Source organism: Amblyomma mixtum, chromosome 3 (genome assembly GCF_055824585.1).
Source record: "Amblyomma mixtum isolate Tamu chromosome 3, ASM5582458v1, whole genome shotgun sequence".
Taxonomy (NCBI): domain Eukaryota; kingdom Metazoa; phylum Arthropoda; class Arachnida; order Ixodida; family Ixodidae; genus Amblyomma; species Amblyomma mixtum.
Window position 1 is genome coordinate 106,224,403 of NC_143014.1, and position 25,516 is coordinate 106,249,918.

A 25,516-nucleotide genomic window follows, 5' to 3' on the forward strand; every position below is an offset into this window, starting at 1 on the left:
TTTCAAAGCAGCACACTAAATACAGCCACCGATCAGAAATAAAAAAAATCATAAGGCTAAACCTTAACTCTGCCATACTGTTCGGACTTGGTAAAATCTTTAGAGGAATCCCCCAAGGTGGAGTAGATTGATAATAAGGGAGTAATTACTCACTAAATTGCAAGAACAACCTAAAAGAACCAATGCAATGACTAACATTATTATCTGCCCTTGAAACGCAATTACTATACCCCGCAAAGTATCTCAAGTTGTAGCAACATCAGACAAAAGCATAAAAATGAAGACACTGGCAGAAAAAAAACGGCATCCCTCGAAACTGTGCAAAAGTAGCACAAGGACCAGCAGATCATGTGGCATGACAAAATATCTCAAACCTGAAGCAGGCACTCACCAGAAGAGATAGTGTGAGGCCTCTGGCAGCGCAGCACAGAATTCATAGCTCGCTCAAATTGCAGGCTGTCCTGTAAATTTGGCCAAGTGGAAGTCACGGAGGGTGTGGTAGGAAATGGTGATGATGGGCTGCTTGAGGCACAGCCTGGTAGTGATGACATTCCAGCATCCCCTGCCGACACCTGCATCTCCCCGCCAACAAAGAGCACCATGAAGCCATGTTCATCACTTTGTATACCACATGCAAACCCTTTCACTGCCAAAAGGACCACACAGACATGCGGAAACTGGTAATGATACTAAAGAGAAAAAAGCAGCAAATCATGTCTAGGAAGACAACAGAGAGATGTGGCAATTTCGATTATTTTGGGCATTAGTGAATGAATGAAATTTGGTGCAGGCATGGTGTGCACGTCAGCACAAAAAGATTATTGCAACTGATTACGCTAATGTCAAAATAAAAGACAGTTTTAAGGTATCGCTCAAAGCATTTACGTTACAAGATTTAGTACTATTTTCACAAGGTCATCCAGACTAATTATTTAGGCAACAATTTTAACAGGTTTTTAAATCAGTGTGTTTACAAAGCTCTATTTATGAAAAGATGCTGTTATTTTATTTTTTATTTTCAAATATACACACCCGATTTCACTACAATATCTATAAAATAAAAATGTTCATTTCAAGACCCGCCTCTCCCCTTAATTTAACTGCCACCTGCCACAGTGAACAGCTTGCTCACTATCCGGTGGACAGGTGGTGATGACACTGCACGGTCACGTGACCTAGGTGGACCACCTGCCTCCTAGGTTTGCTCTCTGGGGACCACCTGCCAGAGCCATGCCCGTGATTTTTGCACACAACACCAACAGCGCTGAAACCGGATTTTCTGCATAACGGGGCCTTTAACGCTGTCGCATTAAAATGCAGTGCCTCTGCCCACATTTCGACCAGGCTCTTTTAGTTTGAACTAAACATAATTCTAACCAACACTCAGCACCCTCTGAGCCAGAGTTATCAAGATTCAACTACACTACATAAAAGTTGCACAAAGCCTGCAGAAGCACAAACTGTTTCCCCGACATGAAGACCTAAAATGACAGCAATGCTTTTCTTCCCACCTGGGCAACCATGTTGGTTCCTCGAGGAGATGGAGGCCTCAGAAAAAGTGTATCTTGTGAAGTGAAGCCAGAATCTTGGGATGACACACTTGACAAGCGCAGTGGTCCACCCACGGGCGGCTGCTGCAGCAAAGTCAACACAAAAACAATGCAGAACAGCAAACAAAAACAAAACATTACTGCATTTATCATAACTTCTTTTATCACTGCTTAGCCACTATTTCTTACTTTATTAAGTTTTTATACTATACTCCGCACCTGAGTACATGTGTTATACTATTCCCACAAAACATGGCTCACGAACACAAGTGTACAAACATAGCCGGCGAGAACACAGCACAAGGACAAAAAGTAACCAAGAGCTTGAGATCAACGCCGATAAAAGGTGAGCAGCCGCACACAACGAAGTCACGAGATGATGAGATATGCCAGCAGCTAGCGGCAAGCAAGCCACAGAATAGTCAAGGTGGATGGCATACGAGCTGCTGGCCACTACTGTGAAGAATAGCAAACATGCATATTATTTTACTAAAAAAAAAGTACCGTATTTACCCAATTCCAACGCGCACCTTTTTTCGGGGAAAATACGTCTCAAAATCGCATGCGCGTTGGATTCGAGTGCAAACCGAAACTGCCCCATAGCTGCCCATCGTCATCGCCATTATACGATGTGGGAGCTCACTAACTGCTGGCAAGCATGGGAGCACGTTTGCTCGTGGTTTTCTGCGTCGCAGGAGCCGTTTTCAACCGGTGTGGCGCTTGTCATTGGTCGCGTGCTCAACGACCACGTACACGGCGACGGTATCCCGTGCACTGCCGCGGGCGGACGCCTCATCACTGTCGTTGCACGATCGAGATACGCGGCTTGAAGAATATGTTGATGAAACAACGGTTGTCGGAAACGCGTCATTTCGGCGGTAAAGTTCCAAAAACGATGAAACTCCTTTCTGTTTTGCGGCCGATTCTCTGACAGAGATTACATCGTCCGCAGGCGGGGCACGCCGCGCCGCTGACGAGGTCGTGCATCATGCCGATCTCACAGATAACAGCGCTTCCGCGCTCGTTTTTACACTTGTTTTGGCCGCCGAAGATCTTTATCTTTCGCTCAGATGCACTGACGAAGTCATGGATGCTCCGCAAGAAGCTTGAAGGATCCAAATGGTGCATCGCCGTTGCCGCAGTTACGCCTAGCAGCAGACGAACCTCCCGTAGCCGGAGCTCTCCGCTTGCGCTTGGGGCGTCTTCCTTTATACTGATGCTTTGTCAGGAACTTGCGTGAACGAAAATCTCGTTTCTCAGTCACATCCATAGCGGAGAAAGGAGAAATACCCGGGCAGAAGCGTTGGTTCACGTCTCGGTGGCGGCAGAACGAAGAAAGAGCGTCTGCGCCCGACCGTGCGGTGGAATGCTCGTAGCCAATGGAAGGGCTCAGATCGTACCACGTGATTTGAAGGGCCAGTCGCGATGCTCGACTCGGGCGCGACGATCTTTTTTTTCGTATTTTTATCAAGAATGCGCCGCTGCCGAAGTGGCTTCTCGCAGAAGATGGGTAGGCCTACTTCCCCGCGAATATTCAAGAGCGGGCGACGCCGTGGAGCAAAATGCCGCGTTTCCGAAATTCGGTCAAATTTGCACTTTCGCGAGCCACCGAGAGTGCTTTAATTGCATTTTTTACTAACTTCCCATTGATTATCGGCTTTGATGCTTTGATTTTTTTACACATAAAAGAAGAGGCTTGGGGGAATACAAAACGCAAGAAAATACAAAATCGACTTATCGAAAAAAATCGCGGTTTTTTCACCCGCATCTCTCCTTAAAATATAAAAACGGTTGCAAATTATTTTCATTCGTGGAAGTCACATGCACGTTAGAAGCGGGGCTTGTAGTTTTTTTTTTCATTACCAATATCGGGCGCGCGTTACAATCGGGGCTTGAAATTTTTTTTTTTTTTTGGTGCCGTAAATTGGGTGCGCGTTGGAATCGGGGGCGCGTTGGAATTGGGTAAATACGGTACTTTTCAACAAAAGCACACAATTAAAACATTTTTTAAAAGAGCAATTAAAATCATGTTTTGAATCATTATAAATGCAAATATGTAACCAATTATTTTTCTCTGATTTGTGTTTGTCCGCACACTTCATTTTGGCGCATCAGTCCCGCAGCCTTACCGATGATGCTGGCACTTGGTTCTAGACTGCATTCGAGCTTCAGCTTTGCGACCTATCTAAACTGACCTCCTTGTCAAGACTGCCAGAACCAAGACCTTTGCAAGACATGAGCAGACAAGAGTAAGGGAGATGGGGCGTTTTTCAAGATATACACAAAAGAAGTCTTGCTACATGACACACCTCAGTAATGACACCATCCAACAAAAACGAAGATCCATACACACAGAAATCACCATATCTGCATAAGCAAATCTACAACTAGGTGACATCTGTGTCACAATAAAATGTGACCTTCAAATGGTCCACTCGCAATAGGCTCCAACCAATCCATCAGCAAAGTGCCCCTGAAAGGCAGGTTAAAAATGCATGCCCGCCTCACGTCGTTGATTAGCCTGTTCATCCAGGCGTGTGTGCTACTGATTACTGATGTTTCGCTGAAGCAGATATGGGCAGCGATGCAATAACAATGATGCCACATGAAAGTTTTGTTGATTGCAATTGAGCTTCAAACAAACTTTTTTGTTTTGGAACGGTGAGGGCAACTAATTTTACACGTAGCTGCAATAACTCACACAAGGCGCAAACCATTCCTGCAGCAATAAATTCAGGATAGGTTTGGTACAATACTCCTGATTTTTATCGCGACTGCAAAGCAAATCTGGTCCGATACAGTTTGGCACAAAAGTGGAATCTCTGTACAGCACCGAACAAGCTCAAATGAATAGTCCAGTACTTTAGGGGAATCCCCAAAGGTGCAGCAGGTTTGTAATAAAAGAGTAATTACTCATGGCATACACCCAAGCGCAGCCATGTACCTACACAGGAGCTATACAGCTTCCACAGAAAAAGTCGTCCTGGTCCAGAGTTCAAACCCGGGACCAACACCTTGCTGGGGCAGTTGCTCTACTAACTGAGTTAACCAGGAGGGCTATAGCTAGGAGTTGGACTTTTTGGTTGCAACAGAAAAAAAAAAGAAGAAAGAATGACAACGGTACGCCAAAATCAATTTTCGAAATTCGGTTTTAACCAAATACGGTCAGTATTCTCGGCATGCAAGGCATAGCTAGCTGGCTGCTCAGCACAAGTTACACTCAGTAAAAGTTGAAAATTAACTAAGTAGGGAAGCCAGGGGCGTAATGGGACGGTGGTAACGTTGGATAAGCAGTGCACTTGTGCGATTTGAAGTATTCCTCTGCTAGATTACACGTCTCTGCAGACCAGAAATCACCACAGTCTCACCGCCTGCTAGCTGAGCACTGTTTGTTCACTATCATCACCTGCTTAAGAGCAGTTAGTCCCTTAGGTAGGTTTATCAACAGCATGAAGGGCACTGGCACGAAACCGTGCCTGGGCATCATGAAAGAGCATCACCTCCTGGATACCGCAACGACCGAGTGGCAGTTCCATCGTTGCGATGAACGCGCAGACTACGTGATGCCTCACCCTGTTGCTCAACCCAGTGCAACACTGCAACGATAATGTGGCAACCTAGTTTTTATAAGTAAACTTCACTTGTATTTCTGTCTGCCGGCTATCTCATTTAACTTGCGTCACTTTTTTAGTAACGACAGCAATTGTTTCCACAAGCATAGCTCCAAGTACAACCATTTGCATGTTATTTACTGGTAAATAAACTTACTCACAAAAACACTGAGCTAGACACTAAGTGACCTTTCACCACACAGGATTGCTACATTAAAAAACTGAAAAAAAGTCAGCAATTCATTCATCGAAAATAATATTTGCCAAAAAAAGCCAAAAGTTGTGATTTGAAATGAACATTGTAGAAAGAATGCTAAATTTTCAAAAAAAAAAAAACTTTAAGTCCAACTCCTAGCTATAGCGCATGGCAGGGCAACAGAGAATTGATCAATAACTCAGAGTGGGAACGGTGTAGGTCCAATGTTTTAGAGGAAACCCCCAAGGTGGAGGAGGTTTGTAATAAAGAAGTAATTACTCATAGGCATCAAGTTGGCAGAGTAACTGCCCTGGTGCGGCGGTGCTACCGGGTTCAAACCCCAGACAAGGATGAATTTTTAACTACAAAGTTTCTATGGAAGCTCAGTAGCTTTCCTCTGTAGCCATATAGTATCTATGCTTGGGTGGATGCCAATAAGTAACTACTCCCTTATTACTCACAATAAACAACTTTAGCACAGGCAACATAAATGCCAGTCTGCTTTGTAAAATACATCACTTCACAGTACTGAATTCGCAGAGAAAATAAGCAATCCTTCTTCATCAAACCTCAACCATTCTTGTTTGTGCATTCCTTTAAGTAGTTAGTTGAGCAGGTTCTTAAGTGCTGCTTTGGGGCCTCCTAAGAGGAAATTGTAGTCAACTCACCTGAGAAGCTGCTCTACATCTCAGCTGGTGCGAGGGAGAATGAGACTTGGTGCTCCCACTAGAGGAGCTGTTGAAGCTGCTGATGCTGCACATGCTGGATTTGCGTGAGCCCAGGGAACTGCTAGTGCTGCCACCCGCAGGGCCAGGAGAGCCTGGAGGGGTCTGCATCAAGCCATTTTGATTAACAGTCAACAGCCAATCTTTTTATTTTTTTTTTTTCATAACACAGCACTATGTACTGTATCTTCCAGACTATAGTCTGCATGGACAAAAATTCTTGCTGAGATAGTCCGCATCCAGTGTACAGTCATCACGAGCGAATTTCAGCTGAAAACAGATTTTAGACTGTCAAAAAGAAAATCATAAGCAACAATTTTATTGTCAAACAGTAAAACTCTGGGCCTTTTATTATACCGCGTAGAAGTCAGTTCTAAAGACCATCAAAATCACTTTCCTCGAGGCTGTCAGAACAAGCATGCTGGATTCAATGAGGGCTCGTCACTGCCATCATTGCCTCCAGAATCAGACACCTTTGTTGCAGCAGTTTCTAGTCCGGCTTTGGGGAAGCCGTCAAAAACTTCTTGGAAACCTTCTTCAGCATCTATAGTATGAGGCATTACTTTGCCGCCCTTGGCATTATTCAATTTTTTTTTTTGCCGCCCTTGGCATTATTCAATTTTTTTTTTTAAGCATCAAATGCTTTCAGCTCTCGTTGTCGTCGTGCCTTGGGCGACCTAGGCATCATAACGAAGGAGAATACGGAGCCGAACCAAAACGAACAGTGGAAAAACTTTCAGTTCACTCGCCCCTAGTGCCTACATGCTATGGAGCACAGCATGCATCAACAACAGCGCCTTCATGGTCTGAATTTTTTTTATAAACCCGGGTAATAAATTAGGGGTGCACAAATTACATGAGGGCGCAAATTATGCAAGTAAATATGGTAAGTCTCACTTTACACTGCTCCTTTTCCACTGCATTGCATGTGCAACTTCTTCCGTTAAAAAGACACCAAAGAGGAATACTAAGTTAAACTGAAAGGGTAGGCTTACTTGATAGCAAATATGTCATTTTTACCTAAAATAACATTTTTATAAGCCAGTTTTTACCAATAACAATGCTTTTATAAGCCAAAAAATTGCGTAAAAGCGAGGTACACATGGCACCGCCACTGGAAGACTCATGCAGTGGTGGCAGAGAAATGTTAGTCACAAACGCGACTGCTGAAGTTTTCACCTCACATTCTATGCACTCTGGCTGCTTGTAGGCGCTGCAACGGCAAGTGCAGAACCGCAAGCTCGAACCAGCACTCACATTGTGCATGCTTGTTACGTGGATGGCGAAGGGGCTTCGCTCTCACTTCAGCCGTCGAACTGGCTACTTTGTGCAGGCTGTGGGCATTATGAAATTGCAAAGTGTTTCTTTCTTTTCAGTTTGTGCTCATGCACAGACGCACATCATCAAAGTGTGAAGCGCAATGCGAACGCATGGTCTCCCACATTTTCTGTGCAATGGAAAGTCGAATATGCTTTTAGATGTGCTGAAAAATAGCTGAGGAATACCAAATGTATGCATTTTCACCTTCAATGGGGCTCACTAAAGAAAAAGGTTTCCGAACGCCAGGAACCGGCACGTAAGGCAGGGTTTTTTTGCAAGAAAAACCACCAACTGATGAGTGTTCGTCAAGACTACGCGTGCACCACCCTGCCGACAGCTATTGCCGGTAGGCGGCAGCCTGCAGCTCGGCGCAATGTACCCAGATTCATTTTTGTTTACAACCCATAGGAAGAAATTCACAAACATAGAAATCGCAATGACCACAGCAGAGCCAATCATAAGGGTTGTCTGCAATCATACTTACTACATAGTTAGCCAACAAGCACACGGTAATCGACAGCACAGTGTACCGTTTGGTAAGAAATGCACGTGCAATTTTTCTCTCAGATGCGGTGTTGAATGAAACATGTTAAGAGAGCAACTGCTGCTTGCATGCTTTTGAGAATCCCTCGAATCAAATGTATACAATTCACCATGGCACATGCTCGCATTATCGTTGCCAATGTATACAAGCCTGAGCGCAATCAGCAGTTCATTCTGCAGTCTGCAGCTGCCCTCGATAACTTCACGCAGTTTCTCTTGAACCCACAGAGCTTGCAACAAGACACAGACACATGCTATGCAGTCATGCTAAGCAGCGGAGAGCCCCCATCGAAACAGTGGGAGGCGGCCTGTACTAGCTCGTCGCCGCCGTGACCACTGATCTGTTAACTTCCGGCTTTTCGACTTCCGGCAGAGTTTCTGGTCTTCGGAAGTGGTGCCTCTGATTGGTTGGGTTGCAAAAACATCATATGGCACTTCACTTTTTGCAGGTGCTTTGAATCTGAAAGGATTTTGGGACTTCCATTTGCCGCTTCCTCAGCAATGCAGCCACCTTTCCCCATAGGAAAAACGCCAGTAGTGTTTCCAAGGAATAATCTACCCTTTTTCCTAGTTTGATACTTGCCTTTAGTGTCCCTTAAAGTAAGCTAGCTGTGTTAAACCCACCTCATGCTTTAATGAAGTGGTTCTTAGAATAAGAGTGCACAGAGCCTTTCCAGTAAATTATGACATTTATAACATGGGAACAAATTATTCATTGGCATCCATTCCAATGAGTAATTTGTTCCCTTATTACAAATTTACTGCACCTTCTGGGATTCCCCTAAACATATGACATTTTTAGTTACGTTTCCACAAGGCCTTCAGTAAAGCTTCTCACATTTCACTGCGTGACAACAATGTCACAAAATATAGCACATGTCCAGTAAAATGTGACACATGAATCCAAAAGCAGCTTTCCTAGACATGCAGATTTCACAGGTAATTGTTAAAAACTATACGTGCAGCAGCATTATGCATACACCAACTTTCAAAATGACATGATGTACGCTTTCTTTGATAGCTAATGTATGTATAATCTGCAAGCTACTTCACAGAGTACAGTGCCATCAAGACAAAAGCATACTGCCATGTATTGTACTTATGAATTCTCAGTCAATTATATTACACAGTCAACTACCGGCAATTCAAACTAGAACCAGATCAAAAATTTGAATTATGCAGAGTTCAAATTAAGGGGAACCTTTCTAATACGTTTTATGCTGATGGAACCAAAGCATGAGTTCAAATAAAACATATGTTGGAATCAAGTGGGTCTGAATAAACGAGAGTCCACTATATTTTTAAGCCAGCGTAAAGTAAATGTGCTCCCTTCCACCAAGAAGATATGGTTTTATTTTTTTCAGCACAAAAAGTATGTTAAACACAAACAGCTCATTACACATGGAAGCTGCATATAATCACTTTTTTTTTGAACCTGCAGACTTCTTCCCATCATATTATTGCCACTATTATAATATCTGATTTGTGGAAAAGCTTGCTTTCGTCATATCTATTACTCTCCCCACCCCCCCCATTTTTAGAAGGCTTTGTCATCACTTTCATCAATCTACAATGGTTCCTCAATAACTATATCTAGAAAACCTCCCTACCTAGTGAGCATCATCAGTACCCAGCGAACAACTGTGCAAAAAAAACTTGCCTGGAAAGTCCAGGTGCCCTGTGACCCTTTCAGATCAGTGATGACCTGTTCACTTGCTGAAGGGAGGCATTCAGGATTTCGTGTCAACTTGGCCAGGGAGTCCACAATCTCTTGCAGATGAGAAGTCTCCTGCAGCATCAGCAGTTCTTCCTCCTACAGGTAAATAAAAAGAAAACATAGAATTAAAAAAAAAATAAAACACTGCATTCATGCAAAGTCAAAGTGTCCCTAATTACAGTGAAACCTCGTTATCGCGAATAGGTAAAAAATCGAAAAACAGTTCGATATAGCCGAAATTTGTAATCAAGATTTCACCAAACGTTCACACTGGAAAAGCAAAATTTAGTTAGTGAAAGCAACTGGGAGAGACCCTAGTTTAGCACCATTTCAAAACTGCTCACAGCTCTTGTAGAGGCCGCAAAAACCAAGCGGCATATGCCAGTATGATTGGCTTCCCCGCACAGCACTGCAGCACACAGCGGCGCCAGGTCTGATGCCAGCTAGGGTGGCTTCGTTAAAACATTAAGTTGGGCTAGTTGGTAACGGCTTGAAGGAATCATATTCTTAGCGGTAATAAACAGACACAACACCAAGAGACACACATACAGGACACCCGCTAGCGGGTGTCCTGTATGTGTGTCTCTTGGTGTTGTGTCTGTTTCTTACCGCTAAGAATATTATTCCTTCTAGGGTGGCTTCTTTGCGTTACAGCGGCATAAGGTAAAAAATTGGACACCAGAATGAAAGCTACCGCCGCTTTCACCACCTCCGCTCCGTGACAGTCAACTTGAGCTGAAGACGACTACTGGAAAGCTACAACAACCGACCATGGCACTGATTTTGGGGTACTATGGACGGGTGCGAGAAATGCAAACGGGTGCAGACTGTCTGAAACGGGTGCCAACCATCTGGCTTACAGCTGTTCTCACCAGTATATCTTCTGTGTTGCTGCAGGAAAATGCGAGAAAAAGCATGAACCGTGGCGCGAACATTTACCGCACCACCACTTGTCACCCTTGAAGTGGGGCAAAGCCTGCCGCCTGCCATCTGAGCTGGCACAGCACTGCGGTCAGCAGTTCGATATATCCGTTCTATGGCAAACCGCGTTCAATGTATCAAGAAAGAAATGCATGTGTTTGCTAGAAAATTTAGGAACAGTTCGATATAGCCAATAATTCGTAATATCCATGTTTGTTGTAATGACTGTACAATGTTTTAATTTTGTTACTTCCTTCACAATAACTGGAAATGTTTTCAACACAGTTATTAACGCGGAAGTGTTCAAGGGTCCCCTAGAGCGGAAAACCTGGCGTCAGTGTGTAGAGGAAATCCATATTGGGTGAGAGGGTTGTGGCATCCCAACCACATGACCTTGCTCGGGTAGTTCAAACACCTCACAACAATCGCACAGTACAACAGTCACGACGTCACTACGTAATTCCACACTGGTCTACAGGGTGGTAGCGTCATTCCACCATCATTGCACAGTACCTCTGAAGAAAGAAAAGCAAATGTGCTGAAAAGAAAAATGGTAAAGCCGGGACTCGAACCCTTGGGTCACAAGCCTGACACGCCACTCCTTGAACACTGAGGAACGTTCATTCAACATGGTTGAAGGGAGGCCGTGTGTGTCTTGAGGTGAATAAATAATTAAAAAAGAACAAAAATGAAATTAAAAGTTAAAAACAGGTTTATGGTTTAAGGGGGTTTAACAAGACCCAAAGCGACTCGAGTTGTCAGAGATGCCGTAGTGAAGGGCTCCCGAAATTTTGGCCACCTGGGGTTCTCTAATGTGCACTGACATCACACAGTACACGGGCCTCTATCATTTCGGCTCTATCGAAATGTGACTGCGGCGGCCTGCATCTTTCGGAAAACAGTCGAGCGCCAAAACCACTGAGCCACCGCGGCGACACAAAAGTTAAAAATAATAACAAAGAATAGCGTCTGTGTCTTTGAAGTGTGCAAAGAGGACTCCAGGCCGCTGAAGGGGACCATTAATGCTTTCATGTCATACCCTCAAGACAGAGCTTAAGTGTCCCCAGAATTTCTGTCTCATAGCCCATTTCACAAAAGAAAAAGATGATGTCATCTGAACGTGACAGCCTGAGCACATCCAAATTAATACAGGTATTGATATAGAAATAAGAGACACAAGGTACTAAATTTGCATGGGCTGAATGGTAATGAGAACTGCCTTTTCTGGAAAGTTGCAGATAAGTCAAAGATTACTGTGAGACTGCTTAACCCCAAAATAGCAAGCGGCAATCACACATTCTTTTCATCACAAAATGAACAAGGGAGGGGAAAACCTCAGGTTGCTAGAGCCAACGTTTCGACAAGGGGACTTGTCTTCGCCCAGACGAAGACAAGTCCCCTTGTCGAAACGTTGGCTCAAGCAACCTGAGGCTTTCCCCTCCCTTGTTCATTTTGTGATCGCCAAGGACCATCTACCGCACCCTCTCTCTACCATTCTTTTCATCAGTTATCCAAAGACTGAGCTAGTTACCTGGTATCTTACACCCAAAAAAACTACTATATCGCAGCAGTAGATGGTTGTTTCCTTATTGTTTCTGTTGTTGGTTCATGTGCAGGCAGGATTAACCTTACAGTAGGTCAAAACAGCCCCATCTCAACAGCAAAAATTATTAGTCAAATTGGTACAAAAGCACCACAGCCTTACAACAAGTATCAGTTTTCTTTTTTCAGATTCTAGCATTATGTCAAAAACACATGTACATTTGCTTTTCTTGCAGGTGTTATTATGCTAATACCAACAGCAGGAATCAAATCATGTATGGCAACTCTGAAAACAGAGCAAAACTATCCATGACCAAGAGTGGGTTGGTCTCAGAGCTGCCAGGGTGCAAAGAAGACCCTACCAAAACTGGAGTGAGGCAGGCCACCAGGAGGCAGTAGCGAGCCCTCTCCTCAACCAGGGCCCGACGCACTGCCTGCTTCTCGGCTTCCTCCAAAAGCAGGCATCGGTCACTCATCTCCTGCAAGGCACACTCCAGGCTCCGCTGCATTTCCCATTTGCCACTGCCTGCAACAGACACCAGTGCGACTCTAAGCCCTGGCAGCCCAACCAAGATATGCAATGAGAAGCAAGGACACTTGCTGCTAATGTGCATGTTTACCACTTTGCATTCAACTTGTAAGAGCAGACAGGATGCAGGCATTTAGAACCCCTCAAAAGGCCAAAGGCACACATAAGCCTACATTCCTCCTGCAGTACACGGTATATATGCAAACAGGATTGATTGGGCACCTCCTCAATGCCGAAGTAGCCATGATGCCGATACCCAATACCATCAAAAATTCTATTTCCGATACCAATACAACATACAGAACCAAAATTGATTTCTGATACAGATACTCGACACTGTATCGTCGATACTTCGACACACCACAGAGAACCAATATTAACAAAGCTGATAATACAATCAGCTAAGTTAAGAGATTTTTTCGTGGCTTCTGGAATCTTTACCGTATTCGATATATCACACTGTTTTTAAAAGGGTTTAAACAAATCCAGCCTCAAAGATTTCTTCAAGATGTAATTCTTTTAAACTCAGCTGTTGGAGCAAATGTTTATATTACAACTTTAGCATTGGACTGGTGACGCTGAAACGATCATTTCCATTAACAGTCTAGCAATATCTTTATTTTGAGCTAATTATCTTCATGCGAACTGGTCTGTGAGCACTTGACTGACTACTTACGAATAACCTTGAAACATTTTCTGACATTTTCGTTTGTTACTGCGATATTTACCAAGTTGCCTGAGCCTTTGCCCAAAGCTAAAAGGTGCAAGTTGTGTACACTTGGGAAAGCCGAACAGTTATTCCCCAGGTACTGTGTTTAACAGAGATTTGAAATTTAACATTCTGTTGAAAGCTAGAAGGAAAAAAAAAATAAAATGGCTAAAAGTTTTACTAGTCAAACTATATTTTGCTAAACTCTGTAATTTAGGTGTCACCTTTACTTTACGGTATTAAGTAACATCATTCGCTCCACGATACGGCCGTGCTATAAGCGAAGCAATCAAAAAAAGCCTCTGCAAGAATGTTGCGTGTTGTATTTTATGAACTTTTTATGTATTTTATTAGACACTGCAGGCACTGATGATTGTGGAAGAGTGCGTGACTTTTCTCATGCTGACAAAGTCAACAAAGATGTTTTGTAAACTCCTGAGCATGACAGCAAAAGTCTATCATATCTGTTGGCAACCACACTATGGTATGGGTGAAGGGCTAATGTTTCGCTCACAACAGTGAACCTGTCTCTCTTCCCTTCTGTCAACGAGTGTGCAGAAATGCAACACAGATGTCATCTATCTGTCAAACAGCGAAGGTAGGAAGAAAGAAGACTGACCGGGCCAACGACATTGGCATCGTCTCTTGCTCATTTCACTCCATTCCTTTTTTCAGTGAACTACTGCCTGAGTGAGCACGCCAGCCCAAAGTCCGACTCACAGCAGCCTCAAAATATGCGACATGCTCTTTCTTTTTTTCCAGTAACGAGTATTGTTAAAATACACAATACACTACAAGTGTATTTTCATTTGTAGTGAAAATACACTTGTAGTGAAAATACACTTGTAGTGAAAATACACTTGTAGTGTAGTGATGGTGAGGATCAGGTAACAGCAGATTTGTTGAAGGACGGAGGAGAGATTGTGCTACAAAAACTAGCCACCCTGTATACACAATGTCTTGTGACCTCGAGAGTACCAGAAGCTTGGAAGAACGCTAACATTATCTTAATTCATAAGAAAGGAGACATCAAGGACTTGAAGAATTACAGACCAATCAGCTTATTGTCCGTTGCCTACAAGGTATTTACTAAGGTAATCGCTAATAGAGTCAGGACAACCTTGGACTTTAGTCAACCAAATGATCAGGCAGGCTTTCGTAAAGGATACTCGACAATAGACCACATTCACACTATCAATCAGGTGATAGAGAAATGCGCAGAATATAACCAACCCTTATATATAGCCTTCATTGATTACGAGAAAGCATTTGACTCAGTGGAAACCTCAGCTGTCATGCAGGCATTGCGGAATCAGGGTGTAGAAGAGTGTTATGTGAAAATATTGGAAGATATTTATAACGATTGCACAGCTACTATAGTTCTCCATAAAGTCAGCAATAAAATTCCAATACGGAAAGGTGTCAGGCAGGGAGACACGATCTCGCCAATGCTCTTCACTGCCTGCTTACAGGAGGTATTCCGGGGACTGGAATGGGAACAGTTGGGGATAAGAGTTAATGAAGAATACCTGATTAATTTGCGATTCGCTGATGACATTGCCTTGCTAAGCCACTCAGGACAAGAACTGCAAAGCATGATCAATCAGTTAGACAGGCAGAGCAGAACGGTGGGGCTAAGAATTAACATGCAGAAAACCAAAGTAATGTTCAACAGCCTAGCAAGGGAACAGCAGTTCGCAATTGGTAGCGAGGTGCTGGAAGTAGTAAGAGAATATGTCTACTTAGGGCAGGTAGTGACCGCGGATCCGGATCCTGAGAGAGAAATAACTATAAGAATAAGAATGGGGTGGAGCGCATATGGCAGGTTCTCTCAGATCATGAATGGTAGCTTACCAATATCCCTGAAGAGAAAAGTATACAACAGTTGTATCCTACCGGTACTCACCTATGGGGCAGAAACATGGAGGCTAACAAAGAGGGTTCAGCTTAAGTTAAGAACAACGCAGCAAGCCATGGAAAGGAAAATGATAGGTGTAACGTTAAGAGATCGGAAGAGGGCAGAGTGGGTGAGGGAACAAACGCGGGTTAATGACATCTTAGTTGAAATCAAGAGGAAGAAATGGGCTTGGGCAGGGCATGTAATGCGAAGGCAAGATAACCGCTGGTCCTTAAGGGTAACGGAGTGGATTCCAAGAGAAAGCAAACGTAGCAGGGGACGGCAGAAAGTTAGGTGGGCGGATGAGATTAAGAAGTTTGCGGGGATACAGTGACGGCAACTGACAAAGGACAGGGTTAATTGGAGAGACATGGGAGAGGCCTTTGCGCCCTGCAGTGGGTGTAGTCAGGCTGATGATGATGATGATGTATTTTCAATAGCGAAACTACGATAGTTTCACATCTGGCAAGCAATACCAAATACAGATACTCAAAATGTATCAAAAGATGGTACCGAAGATACATGTACCTTCAAAACTGCTCATGCCTGAAACGCAAGCAGTAGGTCTAAATATGTGACTGCCAACACCAAGTTTGCACTGTGAGACGAAACACAGAAAACCCTGCTTTTTCTGTTGTCTAACTAACCCACAATTTATATGTCCACTAGCAAACATGACCCGTTCTATACCATGCATCCAGAAATAGGCAACAGTGGTTCTCAAGGGACACTAAAGGGGAATACTAAGTCAGGCTATAGACTGAGAGGTAACGTGATAGCAAATATATCACTTTTACCAGGAACAAAGCTTTTATTGGCTCAGTAAAGAAAAAAGTTTCCTCAACCCTGGTCATCATACATTCAGTATGTGAGGGGGTGGCACGTTCCATAAAACACCAAGTAAGCCTACCTAAAATATGAAGACAATTTAGAAATAGTGTGGAATGGGTGCATGTTAGGTGTAGGCGTGAAAATCTGGAGCAGGCGCGCGGTGAAGTGGGCCCCTACTTGGTCCAACGACCCATCACTATAATAAAGATCATTAAAAACAAACACAAACGAACAAAACTGCATGCGTGCCGATAGTTAAGTACACCAACTGATAACATTGTCACGTGACCAAAGACTTTCTGTTAACACAACTGTATGTGGCTTACAATTCGTCAGCTCCCCCTTACAATTCGTCGGCTCCTTTCATTATGCCACGGAATTCCTAGATCTTTCTGGTTCCTTCTTTCCAACCACACAAGCCTTAAGGTACAAACACACTGGCAAAAAACCGCGCGCGGCGCGCGGTTTTCCGCCAGTGTGCCCATACCTTTACTGCTCATTCAACCCTTCCTCCGCGATAAGCGTCATGGAAATACCGAAAAACGGGCGCGAGATCTGTCTCTGCTGTATTTTGGAATTCTCCTGGACGTTGCATTGGACATATTCGCATAAGTGCTTGCTTGGTTTTTTATGTAAATTCAGAACCTAAAGAAAAAGAGGGGTGGGCGCTTATTCGAGCATGGATAGATTCTCAGTATTTTATGGTAAGGCCGGATATTAGCACCTTTCATTTGAGTGCTCCTTTTCTGCAGTGAAGCTGTAGCATAAAGGTGCTTTATGCAGCTAAACTGGCATTAACGGTACACACACTTCCACACGCAAAACACTCAACCAACTGATGTGCGTTTGTCAACATTATGTGCGCATTCCCTGCCTCTCGAGGTGGCAGACTACAGTTGGCCGTAACATACCCTCATCCTTTGCCACATACTACAACCCACAGAAAAATGTAGAAATCACTATGACCACAACACAGTCGACCACAAGGGTCGTCTGCGATCATACTTACAGGATAATTAGCCAACAAGCACGCTATAAACGACAGCACAGCACATAGTTTGATGAGCAATGCGCATGCAATTTTTCACAGAGATATGGTGTTGAAAGAAATACATAAGAGTGCCTCTGCTGCTCGCACGCTTTTGAAAATCCCTCAAAGCTTACGTGTACACTTCCCGACATCACAAAATGCACCGAAGGCTACACACTCACGTCGCATCATCAATGTATACATGCATGAGCGCAATCAGCAGCTCTTGTTCTGCAGTCTGCAGCTGCCTTCGAAAACTTCACATAGTTTCTTTTGCACCCAAAGCCTATTTCAACCGTATATGTGTGTTGCAACGAGACGCAGCCACATGTGATGCAGTAGAGGGCATCTGGTTTTGAGTGAGAGGTGGGGGGGGGGGGGGGGGGGGGCTGAGACGGCTAAAGTGGCCAGTAATTGCACCTTGCTGCTGTGACGGCTAACTTTTTTTTCGGCTCTGGACGCATTTCCGGTCTTTGGAACTGGTGCCTATAATTGATCAAAGAACCCATTGCAAATACATCATGGAAGTGATGTAACATCACTCATTTTTTTGCAGGCGGTTTGAATGTAGAAGGGTTACAGGACCTTCATTTCCAATTTGCTCAGCAATGCAGCCACCTTTCTGCGTATAAAAAATTTCGGCGTGATTCAGAGGAATAACCTATCAGTCTTGTTTAGTTTGATATTCCCCTTTAGTGACCCTCGAAACATAAAATTATTTCTCCAGGCCACTGAGCCAAAATGTTGACAGTAGCACAACAATGAGCAACATGTCTGTCACAAAGTTGTGCCTGCCTTGTACGTCTTTTACTTTTGCAGCAGAGGTAGGCAAGGCACCTCTGTTTTTCAGAAACATGTCGCAATGCGGCTGTGACGACGCAGGGTGACACTGTGCGCTAGGCACATGGCGCATTCGCCTAGCAGGTGCCCATGGAGTCACCAATGAAAAGAAACAGCTGCGTAACGACATAATCACAATAAAGAGAAGCAGTCGGAGGTCCCACAAATAAGTCTCACACCCCATAAATACGTTGGCACTACATGTAGGTCGACTGCCCCAATTTCGGATGGCCATTTTTTGCAAAAAGTCAGCACAGCTTCAATCAGTTTGGCAAAGCTTCAATGCACCCGTTTTTTTTTTCCCCATGTAATGGCCTTGCGTGCAAGAAAAATACGCGATTTGGAAATTGCTTATTGTGCCGTTCAACCTTTTCCGTACGATAGAAGTATTCAAAATATTCGCTTATAAATTATTTGAAGAAAATTACTATTCACTTCGAACCAAAAACCACTATTTGCACACCCCTACAGACTATCACTCTATAAAGTGCAGGCAGCAATACTGTCCGTTTGACTGGCATGAATTTCGTATGCTCTGTAGTCTGCACAATGTCGTGCAAGTGATCTACCAACAGCAGAACAGTTCTTTTGCTGTGCTCTTAAACAAGTGCAATAAGTCTCAAGTATTTGTAAAACTTGAGGAGTTCAGTGTTGGAGGGAGGATAAATAAGGCTCAAACTTAAATCTTTTTTACTCCTCAGATGAAGTCTACCACATACCTTTTTTAACCTTCTTCTGTAGTCGCAAGGTGTCTGTTGACATCTTCTTAATCTCTTGCCGTGCTCTCTTGAATTCTACGGGGATGCAAGCCAATTACACATTTTATAAAAGAAATAGCTTTTTCTGCACAGATATGCAATAAGTACAAGTCAAAAACATGTTCTGGAGTCTATCCATACATGCAATCGTTACAATGGCCACTCTGCTTCTGTTTACAGCTTTAACTGCTTGCCATAAGATTACACTCCAGTAATAATAATAAAAAAAATCATTACTATGCTCAGCATACTAATAAAAATCAATTCCTAGCCAGGCTTGTGTCATGTGTTCCCTTGGTGACCTTTCTATCTTAGCTGTCGCACTACAAGAACACTAGCAGCCCTATCATTTTATTACAGCCACAAAGAAAAATTTTCTGGTTTTCACATTAAGAATGGCCAGATTCTTGTACCATAAATACAATGCACATGCTTAGTGAGCTGTAAGAGCAATCCTGCTGACACCAGCTCACGTCACACAATGCGTGGCTGAATGAAAACCATGACTTTGCAGTTCCATCAAGGGCAACTGAAGAGCAGTTGCCACACTTCAATAAAACTTCTCCAATGCAGCTAAACTTTGGTCCTCACATGAAAAAAATACTCTGCTTCAGTATTAAAAAGCAAGTAAAATCTTAAAGCAATAAAATGCACATGGCTGCCAATCAAAAGTACCAACATAAAACCATGAAGTACCTTTGGAATGATCCTTGTCCAGTTGCAAAGTGCTCTTTTTCCAGTCTTCTAGTTTGTCCTGTAATGGAATCACCAGCTGCTCCATAATTGACCTGAAAGCAAAGAGCACATTGCACATAAGAGGAAAAACCAACACAAAGGAACAGTCAGCTAAAGCTATCTGTCAACTTATATCTTTCTTTCTGTAACAATACCATACAGAATTCATTCTATAACAACCAATTCTGATCGAATCAGGCAAGTACATCATCCGAACGCGCTTGAAACAAAAAGTCGGTCTTTTAATATCATCTGCATAAAACTTCAGAGTGAATAAGCGAATGGTTCACAGAGAGAAACATTTTATGCTGCGCATTTAGCGTTGCAATGGTCAGTAAACTGCTTGTACAACTTACGTGGCTACAAATAATATTACATAATTGAAGGCTATAACATGTCATATAAAAAAAACAACCAATTTATTCAAAACTTATTTTTCACTTCAGATCAATAACTAAGGCCCCTATCTTCCCACTAGCTCAAACAAATTACACAGCAGCATCAATGATGGAGCAACACCCTTGACCACCAGCCACACAACTTGAACAAGAGTTCTTCAATAGCTTTGAAGGACGGTGCATGAACTATTGAATTCCAGTATCAAACAGCCTCATGCTATGAGAGTTAAAAATTGACAAACCATACAAGCTATGAAATTATTCGAATTTCTTCAAGCCTAGGCGTGAAGCCTGCAATTCGTGAAGAGGAGTATATACGTGCACGTTTTATCTCCAATGTTCCCCAATGCCTTTGATAGCGCTTTGGTCATATTTTTAGCACATTAACCAGAGTATCGCTCCATTTTTATACAGGCTTCTACAGGTTTAAATTTTAGACTTTTTTCTCAAACTTTTCATTACATTTACCAACAAGACTAAAACACTGATATAATGATGCCAACATAGGCCGCACGGTACCTCAAATGCCACTGCAGAATATGGCCATAAAAAAAGGACACGAGATACATTGGGATGAGTGGAAATAGTTGGCACACCAACCCATTTTAGTGATTACTGAAAGCTATGCAAGTGTCATGCTTCATGGTCCAATTTTTACTACAAATAAGAAATCTGTACGAGTTCAGAAACATCAACCAGCTTTTTGGCTTGCACAGTAATGCTACTACTACTTGACCAAACAGTATTCTGGACTACAATAATATTTTCTATGTTGTGCCCTTTCTACATTTTATGCCTTTCAGACATAAATTTATAAACTTTTCGGACATGAATGCAAACAGGGTTTTTGCCATGAGCCTTAAAGAGGACAGTCTCAAAAATAGCCATGTAAACAACTCATCACAACTGAAGATTTGTGCAATTATTTTTACTTTTCTAGAACTCATTTACTTAGGAATACTTTTGATATGACCAATTTTTTAACATTCCGGCAGAGGGCAGGTTAAGCCCTGTGACAAACACTTTGTGACATTTTTATTAAATGAATTCACCAGAACAAACTGTGAAGATCTATAAAACACTATTTTTGCTTACATTTTATTTCCTTAATAAACACCTGCAAGACAAAATTACGTTTCAACACCAACATGCTCTCCAGCAGGTTTCAACAACAAAAAAGCGCTTTCTTTGTCACTCACAAGCCACTGCCTGAATAACGTAAGCCAAGTTGATGACACGCTGAGTACCTCCTTATATTTATTGCACGTTCCTGCTCCTTAGACCAAAATGTATGTTTATGTAGTTCTACTTTGTGTATCATTTGTGCCATCTCAATGCTTGTGGCTGTTTTCAAAGCAAATTCTGCAATAACCTTTGTTACCTTTTGTTGCTGCTATCTGTACACTGTTGCTGCCGCTGTTTTCTGAAGGAAGGGGGTACACTCCTTTGCCAAGCCAATCTAAGGCTTTTAGGGTGCACCTCCTAACATCATCTGATGCTATAAAGGCATTTGTATTGTATTGTAAACACAATGTGAACTCTAAAAAAACACATATGGTTAAAATAGGCCACTGAAACAAAACCAAATACTAGTTAAAATTGCATGTTTTATAATGTTTTATAAGGGGCCGTTGTTATAAATTTAATCTCTTCGTATTCACCAATAATGTCACAGAAGCACTGAGAACACCCTATGCAACCTATTATTACAACCTGTTGTCTTTTTGAGCCTATCGTACACCACTAATTCTGCAACAACACAGACAAAATGCAATATTAATCTGAGTCATAGCAACCTAACGAACTGTTCTAATACCTGATTTTACCTCATAAAAAAAAAGCTTGCCTGGAATAATTACACCTTAACACTATGTTAATAAAACTGATGATGGATTTTAGGTATAAATTGAAATATCACTTGAACAATTACCATCTGAACAAACTTATATGTTAAACTTTTGCCAAATCCCCTCCGGAAACCCACTGCAAATGTGGTTCAGTTCAATATCAGCACATTAAAATTTTCAGTTAAGCAAACACATAGGGAAGCATTACATGCTGCTTCCAGGTCACAATACATTATTTCGACAGACATTCTCCAATTTTTTGCCCACAAAGCTTCAGACACTACAACTCTGAAGCTGTGCAGTTTGCACAACTTCGCAGCACCATGCCTTCACATGGACCCCAGGATTCCAAGCCTGGTTTGCTTTGGTACGGCTATAAAAGAGTGGCAACAACTTCCGCACTATAGGCACGTGACTAATGTGTCTAAATGCTGAAAGCTGCTACCAGCCAGCAGGCATTTGTACCATTAAAAGTTAATAAAAGCATAGACATTCAAACTTGAAACATGTGAAACACTTTACGAACCATCTCAATGCTTGAAATATAGTTCACTTCATCAAAAGCAATGGTTGCATGCTTATTTCCATTCAATGCACTCTCACATAAGCAAGCATCTTCTTAAGGTTCCCTTTGTTCATTCAAGTAGAATTTCACTATGAATACATTTCCTATATTAACAAAAGGCAACAATTACAACCTCCATTTATTTGCACTGACTTGGCTCCCTCAAAAAAATTTACTGCTGCTTGTTGCTTTTCTTTATTCCAGGAGGAGCAGAAAGCAAGAACTTTCACTTACTCTGATCATAACTGCTTTTTTTCTCTCTTTTTTTTTCTATACTCATTAATCGAACTAGCAAAATTTCAAAGTCATCAGCCACAAACGCCATGTGACTTGCATCATCAAGCAAGAGGCAATGATATGCACAGGAAACAGGATGAGAGATGATTAGCGCTTCCGCAAAGAATCAAATGTGACAGGAAACCACCAGTGCTGTTTCAAAATGGCTTTTATCAAAGTGTCGACACTGGCTGCACAACCGGCCTAGTCTTTGCATCTGACTTCCAGGATGCACAGCAGGAACAAAGGATGGCTTGTGCACGTGGCAGCCTATATGACTGAACTAGAGCGCAGTATGCACACAAAATATGTGATGAAAGCTAGCGCGTCGCTATTCTTCAGAGAAAATTGTTCAAATCACCAATAGTTGGTCACTGCAATATAAAATATATTTTTAAAAAACTGCGGCTGTAAACCTGTGCAGGAATCAGAATTAAAAATATTGCTCAGCTTCCAATACAAGTTGCCCCTAACAACCTACTGACTGTACTAACAGCATACTGAGCAGCCCAGTGTTGTCGTGAAAACCAAGCTACCTGTCCGCCACACTCCACTGTCAGCTAATGCGAAAAATTTCTCCTTTATCTCCACCCTCATGTTTCTGATTACTCCAATTATACCATTTAATCTTCCCATTGATACACTACAAGCACTCAAAAAGTGTTTCCATTTAATTGCTCAAGATTTACGTGCCCACGTTTATGCCCTGAAGGCTGCTATTCTTATGTGAAACAAGCTCACTTATACTTCCCTTTTCTTTGACCCTGTAGTGGGCTGCAAGTCAACTTACGGCTTGATCAAATCATATCACAGATTTTTCAACGATTTTTAGTATTAAATGACTTTTAGGTATGAAATGCTTTGTGTACAGCATTGTGTGAACCTGCATTCATAACAGAATATTTATCAACTACACATTTTGAAATAATGCAACAACAGAGATGCTGCAATTGGCTATTATGAGTTTTTATATGCAGTATCTTTTCTTACCACCAAGACCTGCATAACATTTTGCGGTTCCTAGTCAGGCCCCTCTCGACAACGCAACCCGACCGTTCCCAGTTTGCTGTCCGGCACCACCCAACAACTTTTCCGCTGTTGAGCTGCACGCATTTTCCTCACTATCCATGATGCGCCATCTCTTATACCACATGCTGCCCAAACATTGCTGGAAGACTTGAGCACATAAAGAAATGCCAAAAATAAATATTTCCCAAGTTGTTCTTGCACAGCTGTTGTTTTCTTTAGTAGTGCCAAAAACTGGCGAAATAGTTTCGGATTGGAACGGCTCCAAAATAGGTAAAAGTTTAAAACTGCAAAGGGTTAAACTTTGTAAGCACTGCTGTTTTAGCACCACCAAACTTCAAAGCCAAAGAACACTGGCAGCAGGAAGGAAATAACCGGAGGCCAGCATGATACTCCCAGTGTTCCTTTAGCTTTATTCTGAACTCGGACAAAGATGCTTGACACGAATGTAGGTAACTACAAGACAAAATATCTTTTCCTTTTTTTAAATGGCCCAGTTTTATAACGACTGCTTTCATACATCGGTGTTCTTGGCTACAACATACAGCAGACTCCCATTAACAACTCAGTTAAGACGAACCCTCTGATACAATGCACAAGTAAGACCATTTGGTTGGTTTCCCATAGGACACAAGACTCAATATTAAAAAAAAATCCGCTTAAGACGAACTGTTTTGCATGTCCTTTGGCTAAGACAAACAAACCACGGTGAACCCGCATGGGGCGTCCACGCGGCACTAAGGAAAGAAAAAATTATATAAAATGCTTATATGCAAGAAAATGCACCCACGCAAGATGGCTTCTGCGCACCTTCATACAAAGCTACGGTGAAGCAGCCTTGCGAGAGTGCACTTTATTGCGAGAAAGCTCTCTTGCCAAAGCAGAAAAGGCAGGACACAACCGCGCCCATGCTGGCGCAGATTTTGGTATCGCGCGCATTGACTTTGGACTTAAAAATACCAGGGCCGCATTTTCAGCAAACACGCCGTCGCAACACACATAATTGCATTGCAGAGATAACCAGATATCGGCGCCGTGCACACTGCCTGCAGCATATGGAAATGCGTGTTGTGTGCCTGCTCGTGGCATTGGTAACAGCTAAGGTACAGAAGGACCATGATAAGAGAGACTCATGGCTACCCTGCTAGGCACCTTTGAAGTGCTCAGAGCAGGATGGAAAGCAAAAATCGGAAGAAAAAAAGCAAATAGAAGCCACCATGGGATACAGTGAAAAAAAAAAAAAAGAGAGAGATGGGGGAAAAAGAAAACTATACCAATGCCATTTTCAAGTACGATAACATAAACTTACTTCATATTGTGCCTTCAGCTCACTTCATGCAGAGTACAACGCATAGTGTAATAAATGCTCTATTTGCAATTATCCTCTCTCTGGGAGGCTATTCTATTCACAGTCTTCATGTAACATATATTTAGACATGCATATACCTTTTTAGGGGCATTTCTGTTAAGCCTAACTTCTGATGAGACAAACAAATTTTCTGGTACCTTCAATTTAGTCTTAAAGGGAGTCTACTGTACCTCTGTCCAATATACAGAATTTATTATTGATTCTTTTGTTTAAGCAATAAAATAGCAATACAATAAAATAGAGAATCAACTCAATGAGCACTCAGAAGTTTGATTAAGAAACAAGCCATAAAGAACTGAAATTTTTTTTTTTAAGAAAATGGAAAAAGCCCCAAATATCAGCACTGAAGAAAGAAAATACTTACGCAGTAAATGAGCGCAGTTTTGCTTCTACACTTCGATGACGAAGGCAAAGGCGAGTGAGAGCTTTGCCAACTTCTTTGGTGGCACCTGCAAAGTTACTTAAGTTACTATTTTACAGCACTGCAACAACCTCAGAACACGATTAACTCAAGCAGATACATACTTCATTACAGCAGCAGTATAGATCCTCAATGTCATAGATCCTTCCTCTCGCATACA

General features: G+C 42.4%; 1 protein-coding gene across 4 annotated transcripts in view; it reads right to left on the reverse strand.

The window, feature by feature from the left end:
* The window catches only part of mim (missing-in-metastasis), a 62,982-nt gene that overhangs the window by 16,263 nt on the left and 21,203 nt on the right, over window positions 1–25,516 (reverse strand). For 2 of the 4 annotated variants that reach the window (XM_089580540.1, XM_089580543.1), the window contains exons 4-11: window positions 25,300–25,384; window positions 19,416–19,507; window positions 18,681–18,755; window positions 12,488–12,681; window positions 9,606–9,758; window positions 6,026–6,187; window positions 1,512–1,634; window positions 392–572 (exon numbers count right to left, since the gene is read on the reverse strand). In XM_089580540.1, coding sequence (XP_089436666.1) covers window positions 392–572; window positions 1,512–1,634; window positions 6,026–6,187; window positions 9,606–9,758; window positions 12,488–12,681; window positions 18,681–18,755; window positions 19,416–19,507; window positions 25,300–25,384 — 1,065 coding nt within the window. The remainder of the gene's footprint in view (window positions 1–391; window positions 573–1,511; window positions 1,635–6,025; window positions 6,188–9,605; window positions 9,759–12,487; window positions 12,682–18,680; window positions 18,756–19,415; window positions 19,508–25,299; window positions 25,385–25,516) is intronic. The other 2 variants (XM_089580542.1, XM_089580541.1) reach the window with 2 other exon arrangements.